This window comes from Branchiostoma floridae, chromosome 4, assembly GCF_000003815.2.
Source record: "Branchiostoma floridae strain S238N-H82 chromosome 4, Bfl_VNyyK, whole genome shotgun sequence".
NCBI classification, from domain to species: Eukaryota; Metazoa; Chordata; class Leptocardii; order Amphioxiformes; family Branchiostomatidae; genus Branchiostoma; species Branchiostoma floridae.
Window position 1 is genome coordinate 19965032 of NC_049982.1, and position 7791 is coordinate 19972822.

A 7791-nucleotide genomic window follows, 5' to 3' on the forward strand; every position below is an offset into this window, starting at 1 on the left:
TTTCAGAGATAAAGAACGAATTTTCTTACTTGTTGTATATTTTGTCGTCTTTTATGTTATACTTTTACGTATTGCGCAATATCTGAATCATAAAAAATCGAAGAAAATAACAAAACAGTGACGCAGTGAACGAACGCAGCAATGCCGCAAGCGTGCCGCACGTCAAGTGAGAGGGGGCCTTTAGCAACCACGTGGTACGATACTGATTACGATAACCAATAGTTCACCTTAAGAACGTTGTTTTAAATGTGTCAAACTATATTGAAGACGAGGACGATTAATGTCCAGCTTCATACAAAGTCCTTACCTGTTCGATGAGCAGGTTGCAGATCTCCTGTAGCAGGACGATGATCCTGGGTGCGGTGTTGTAGAACTTGGAGTTACTCCAGACGAGACAGACGGTGTGCATCAGCGCAGGCATGGCCTTGGCGTACTCGTCAAACTCAAACTCCTGAAGGTCGTCCATCTGGTTACTCACAGGCTTCAGGTACATGGTGATATCCTTGGCCTCGGTTACAGCTGGAGACACATGAGAATGGATTTAGGGATTTAGACTTTATAAACTTCGTAAAGTTTCTAGATTTGCTCGACTTTGGCAATACTCTACCTATCTTAAGTACGACACTTGTTCTTGGAAGGGATGAGGCCATTACAATGCTTTTGACTTTTGAGTCCTTTAATTCACTGTATTCCATTTTCATGAATGTTTTCATTGGCCCGAAAAACCTTAGACGTCACGCCGGTTTAATCAAGTCTCTGTTTTCTGTGACATTGTGTATATCTATGAGTCAAGTGGTACATCATCACGATAATGTATTGTTTTTTGTTTGTTTGTTTGTTTGTTTGCTTGTTTGCGGATATTCGACGGTATAGGTACAAACACCACCTACCGTGCACCACGTCTGTAAACAGGTCCTTGAAGGCAGGGAAGTAGCTGCTGTTCATCCTCTCCAGCAGCTGGCCCATCTTGCGGACACGGGGCTGGCGCAGCTGGGCGGCATCATAAAGGGATATCATTCTCACATTTCATAGGGTCAAGTTTTGAGGAAGAAAAAGTTTAATAGTGGAAAAACACCCAAAAAATTGAAAATGATTCTTATTTGAAATTGCACAAAACCTGAATTAAGAAGGAGACAAAGATATGTAAACGCACTCTGCTTTTTCAACACATAATTATTGCAGTATCCGCTAAGAACAATAAGAAAATAATCCCTGACCTAAACTTCTTCTTGGAGAGACATGTAAAGAGAACGCTAAAGTAAACAAGAGGCTGTAAAAGCGGTATAGAATCATAAATGGGTATATACGGGGTGTAAAGAAGTCGGAAGATGACAACCAAGAGTAAAAAGAGAGGACAAGATGACAGTATGTGCCTATGTCCGACTCATTTTACCGCAGTTCATTCTTCAGCAGTCTCTGGCGGCTCGTACATAGCTATGATATTTCTAGGCTAATCTAGAATGCTGTCTTGTACATATTCTATGTTTTTCACGTTTGTCTTGGTTTCATATGGGCCAGTGAGTGCCTGAGATAAAGAAATGAAGTAAAGCGCCACCTGTTCATAGATGCACTCCAGGTTGGAGCAGCGTGAGTTCCAGAAGGTGATCTCCACGTCAGGCCCGGGGTGCAGACCGGCCAGCAGCGGCGCAGCGGAGTCCTTCTTCAGCACCTCCCTGATCTGGTGCGACCAGTCGATGATCATGGACTCCAGCGAGTGCAGCAGGACACGGTTGGTGTAGTTGTCCTCGTAGAAGTCGTCCTCGTGAGGAGACCTAGAGGCGAAGTAGATTTTTTAATGTCTTTTCTGGTGCTCCGAACATCTTCTATTGTGGTTTGTTTTTTAACGGAGTGCTGTAAATGCATTTAAGTTCGCGAGGATTTAATTTCTCGGTAGCAGGAAAAAGGACTTTTCACGGTGGTTTTAAGTTCGCGGTAACGCCATGCACTGTAGTCTCTAGACTGAAGTCTGTGGCCACACAAACATAGAGAAATGTGCTACGGCGAAACTTCTCTAGGATATGATATATAGTTAGTAATCATTAGCCGCATTACTAATTGGGTACCTATTGGCTGGCAAAATACACCAGATTATTATCATTATTATTATCAATCGGTATGGCCTGATTCAATTATCCCTTTCATTTCTTTATTTCCTCCTCCGGATCCCTACCTAATGTATTCCACCCTATCCTGTCGTCAATTCTAAACCCTTGTAATTTCCGTGTTCATCACTTATTTTCGATAGATACGTCAACAACATTGATACGATTCTTTAAACTGGCCCAAGATATGTGACGCCTTACCCTTCCCGGCTGTCGTACCCATCGTCCGGTTCCGCGGCGTCTTCGATCTTCTCGGCGCCCTCGGGCAGAGGCAGCAGCGTCTTACCCTTGACTTGTCCTCCGACCACGTACACCTGGCTCTTCAGGTTGTGCACATGACGCAGCACGTCCTGGGACACCACTGTCGGCCAGCCCTTGTGGTTCCTCTCGTTAGACAGGAGAGGTGCCAACACCTACACAACATGGTATGGGGAAGTGGGATTGTCATGCCAAACCGTTACACATGTATTACTAGTACCTCCTCCAAAACAGAGGTATTGTTTTAGGTTTGTTTGCGTGTTTATTTTTGTTTGTTTGCCTGTGTGTTTTTTTTCTTGGTGTGTATTCAGGTTTATTCCCACCAGCCCGGATCCAAATTTGTTCCCGGATTGAGTTGTAACTGGAGACTAGCGGGCCCGCGGGATGCGAAGGTTGAACTGACATGCGCCCAAATGTCTGCGGCAGTTATTTTTTATATTGCAATATTTATCTATCTCAACACATTCAAGCAAACTATTTGTTTTTATCTTTAAGATGTCCTACTTGCGAAGTGCTGCTCCTTCTGTCTGTGGAATTGGAAGGGCCGCAGAGCAGTATGGGGAAGGGGGTGAAGTCTGTCATTTCTGATTGCCCCGTTGAATAATATGGCGCTACACAAATGGTAACACTAACAGTCAGTACTGTGGCTACGGAATCGGAGACAACGTGAACTGCTTCAATTTTTTTTGAACAGGGGTCAGGGCTTGATTTGTTTTTTTCATTGGTCGGTTGATTGATTCTATATTCGTACTCAAACAAGAATAATACATACAAAACATGGAATAATCAGGACAGTGTGTGGAAATTGAAGCACATGTTTTTAAATATGTCAGATATTGTGAATCTCTTTTTCTAACTTGACCTCACATTCTGAAGAACACATTTTCCATCAACGCCTAAAGGTATGGTCTATTCACATATAGGCGAACAGAGAAAACAAACCACAAAATCGGTAAAAAAACACTTCGGCAGGCTGCATGTAACGTTATATTACACGAACGCGTGGCATGTTGTTCGTGAGTTGAACTTTTGCCGCTTGTTTTTGTACGATGCCAACAGGTCTATGGGCACCTGTGTAATCACTTCGCTCCACTCCAACCCTTGTGGCCTGTAACCCGAACTGTGCTGTACAGGCTGTATGACCCTCCTGTTACTTATTGCCAGACGCTTTTGTGTTGCGTAGATAGACGTGAATAAGAAAATACACGACCAGTGCGTCCTGTTCTGATGGTCATGATGTTCTAGCATGTTACTAACTAGCCAGGATTTCGGTTGGGGGGGTTCTTTTTAGTAAATGTGGGACCATCGAGCGCCGCAGGCGCGAGACTCACGCCGAAGGCGTGAGGTATCTAGGGGGGTCCGGGGGCATGCTCCCCCGGAAAAAATGAAATTTTGACCCTCTGAAACGCCATTTCCTGCATTTTGACCGTCAAAAATCGCTTGCGAAGTTTAATGGAATTTCTATTAAAGGACAAGGCTTTTAGGCCAACTCCCTCGACATATTTTCACCATGTCCGACACCAAAGGCGTGAGGCGTCGCAATGGAGGTCCGGGGAAATTTTGAAATCTGGACCCTCTGAAAAGCCCTTAAAGAAATTGAATATTTAACTTTCTATTACTGCATACACTTGGTTGTGCCATGGATAAACACCTGGTGCTGATGGCGGGGTGTTATTTACGTTGCTATGGTAAATAATTGTCCGTGAGAGCGAAGTAAGGAGGCTTAAATCCCGGAATAAACACGAGTTCAAGAATTCTCCTTCTACATAGCGCACGCCCTGAGGGCAGAACTCCTCATTTAATGACCCAGACGTGATGTTTGTCGTGTTAATTCTGTCAAGGCTACATTAATGTCCGTGGTCCATGCGCTCTCCACTATGAAGGCAAGGTAAACAGTGCGGTTCTAGTAGAGACAATTTCGTTTGTGTCACGCCGTGTCTAATCTTACAGTATAATCAAGTCACGGCAAAACACCATTACACGTACACTTCTCAGCATGTCTACACTATAAGTAAACAATATAAGTGAGCCAATGTCAGTTAATAAATCCCATTGGCACAAATTAACTTGAAGAACACCGTCCATAGCGACAGACAACACCGCTGTTGTTGGGCCAATATGGCTGCTATGTGGCGGCGGTTACCACGGACAAGGCCTACAATGTCAACATTCTTCAATACATCGATAAATCAAACATGGCGGCCGAGCAATCTCCCAACTTCTAGCTTCGCTCCTACACTCCCTCATCTATGTTTAAATTCAATATTCTATAGGTGTGACAAAGGGGAATTGATTTAAGCTGATAGGTGATAATTAGTGTCAAGCCTGGAAACAAAACGGGGTAATGATTAACTGTTACTTAGAACGTAATGATGTCAGTCAAACAAGATAAACCGGCTCTGAATGATATAAATAAAAAGGTTGGTCTCACACAAAAAATCAGGTCATTTTGTACCTATTGAATGATGGGCGGGGAGAGAGAAATCGTTTTAATTATTAACAAATAGATTGTCCTGACATTGTGTAAAATAAGTGGAAAATAATGAAATAATGAAGGCGGGTCAGGGTTGTTGGAGTCTTATCTTGTATGGACTGTCATGTCACCACATCAAACTGAAAACCATCATGAACAAACAGGAACCAAAAAATGCCAGGAGTAATTCAGACATTTGACAAACTGTTTCTAGAATTTACACTTTTGAGTCGAACAGCGTCATTTTATTTGTCACTAGTATATGTATGCCGGCTGCCTGCTGCTTTCATGAAGAACAGTTTTTGAACACCGGAGACTTTTTATTATACAACTTGGTGATACGCTGTTGAAGAGCCTCATTTGCAAATACATGCATGTGGGAATTCTCGGCCTTGGAGGAAATTTTTAAAAATTCAATTTACAGCTTTTCTCTCAGATGCTTTAAGTACACTGTTGAAACATATTTCTACTTTCATAGTACAATGTTACTAAGACATGTTCTACAGAGACCATTTTACCAGCGCGAGCACGTCCGAGCCAGACATAATCACATCTGACGATCATGGCAATGGAGTTCCTGTGTGTTTACTCTTCTGTGCCGGCCGTCAGAGATTTCAGACGGGGTACCAAATACATTCAACCTTGTGGGGTTTTAGATACGGTCAAATTAAACTGCCCAAGAAGACCACTCGGGGGACCGATAGAATCTGGTCTATGCGGACAGCTTGTCAATATGGACAGGATTCTTTGTCAATGGGAAAATAATCTAAGGGACACTAAACATTAGCGGTCACATTGATCAGAACATCCTTATGGAGAGGTTGTCATTGACTGTATCGCATTTAGATTTAGCCTATGCACCATCCTATTTCTAATGTAGCTCCTTGCACTCGCTTTGATAGGGCAGCCAGTGCAAATAGCCCTAGACTACTTAGACTTATTCGCTTCTGTATTCTAAATAAGTCACGGCAGTTTTAGGTATTTGCTGTGTATTACACCATCCGAAAACAACAGCCACCTTTTGTTTGTATTATTTAGATACACAAGACTAAATGGCTTAAAAATGACGATTGTTAGCTACAAGTCAGTCTAAATCCCTGTGGAATGTATTTATTATATTTCAGCCATACCATAGGTATGGTGAAATATATTGTTATATTTCAGCCATACCATAGGTATGGTGAAATATATTGTTATATTGCAATCCATACATAGTATGGGATTGCAATATATTGCTTTTCCTTTGTCTCTTCTCCTCCTGTCAAATTCTTCAAATGGATTCAACTTTTTCATTTTTGGGCCAAATGAGCTGAAATTTGGCAAGGTGGTAGGGATAGCAAATCCCCCCAGGCGTTTTTTTCACTTTTTTGATAGAGGCCTTAAAAATTATGATATTTAGGGTTTTTGGTCATTTTTAGACAAAATATATATATTTTGGGCCCCAGTGCCCTGGTATTAAACCCTAATGACCTGCAATTTGGTACAGAGGTGCATTGGACATATGAGCACAGGAACCCATCGACACTTTCTTCATAGACAACTTCAAAAATTATTTATTTGGGGGGTTTTGGCCATTTTTGACTAAAAATGTTTATTTTTGGCTCATATGCCCTTGTATGAAGGCTAAATGACCTGAAATTTGGTATGTAGGTGCATTGGATATATGAGCATTGGGTCCCATCAACACTTTTTTCATAGATCACTTCAAAAGTGAGTTATTTTGGTTTTTTTGGCCATTTTTGACAAAAAATGTATATTTTTGGCTCCTATACCCTTGTATGAAAACCTAATGACCTGTAATGTGATACATAGGTGCATTGGACATATCAGCACAGGATCCCATCAACACTTTTTTCAATGTTCACTTTAAAAATGAGTTATTTTGGGTTTTTCGGCCATTTTTGACAAAAAATGTATACTTTTGGCTCCTATACCCTTGTATGAAAACCTAATGACCTGAAATTCGGCATGAAGGTGTGTCTGGCAAGTGCCCACAGTACTTCATTTTCACTTTGGGTATACATTACTTTAAATTGTTCCATTTTGGGATTTTTTGCCATTTACGGACTAAAAATATTAAGTTTTGGCTCCTGTACCTATGTATGAAAACCAAATGGTCTGAAATTTGGTATGAAGGTGCGTACGGTATGTAGCCACAATGCTCTGTCCACACCTATGGTGTACATCAATCAAAAATTGTCAAATTTGGGATTTTTTGCCATTTTTGATCAAAAATGTATATTTTTGCTTCCTGTGTCATGAAAAAGCCAACTGATCTGGAATCAAGTATTGGCGTAGCTTTATCACTATAAATGGAAAATGGGCCACATAGACCAGTCCATTTTGCATGGATAGGGGTGTTCTGGAAGAGTCCATTATTGTATGAAGATGGATTGCAATATGCTGTATTTGCTCCCAAGCAAATGTCGGCCTTTCTAGTATTCATAATGTTTCTTTCTTTCTTTCTTTCTCCTGTCAAATCTTCAAATCGAATCAACTCCGCCATTTTTTAACCGATTGACTTGAAATTTGGCACAAAGGTAGAGTAAGCCAATACCCTCAGGTGTTTTTTTCATTTTTTTCATATCTGCCTTTAAAATGATTTTATTGAGGTTATTGTCAATTTTTATGTATATTTCGGGCTCCTGTACCCTGGTATTACAGCCGAATGACATGAAATTTGATACAGAGGTGCCTTGATCATATGCTCACCTAGATTCAATAACAGTTTTGGCATACGGTACAACAAAATGCTTAATTTTACGATTTTTGGCCATTTTTTGACCAAAAAAGGACATTTTTGGCCCCTGTAGCCTCGTTTTACAACCAAATGATCTGAAATTTGGTATAAAAGTGCTCTTCAATTATGTGCACATAAATTCAATAAAAGTTTTCCCATACGGTACAACAAAATGCTTAATTTTGCGATTTTTTTACCAAAAAAGGACATTTTTGGCT

At 41.0% G+C, this 7791-nt stretch overlaps 1 protein-coding gene across 1 annotated transcript in view; it reads right to left on the minus strand.

The window, feature by feature from the left end:
* Nucleotides 1-7791, minus strand: part of LOC118414923 (dynein beta chain, ciliary-like) — a gene marked incomplete in the record, with an annotated part of 53882 nt that overhangs the window by 41886 nt on the left and 4205 nt on the right. The window contains 4 exon segments of the mRNA XM_035819262.1: nucleotides 308-519; nucleotides 891-990; nucleotides 1556-1772; nucleotides 2304-2515. Coding sequence (XP_035675155.1) covers nucleotides 308-519; nucleotides 891-990; nucleotides 1556-1772; nucleotides 2304-2515 — 741 coding nt within the window.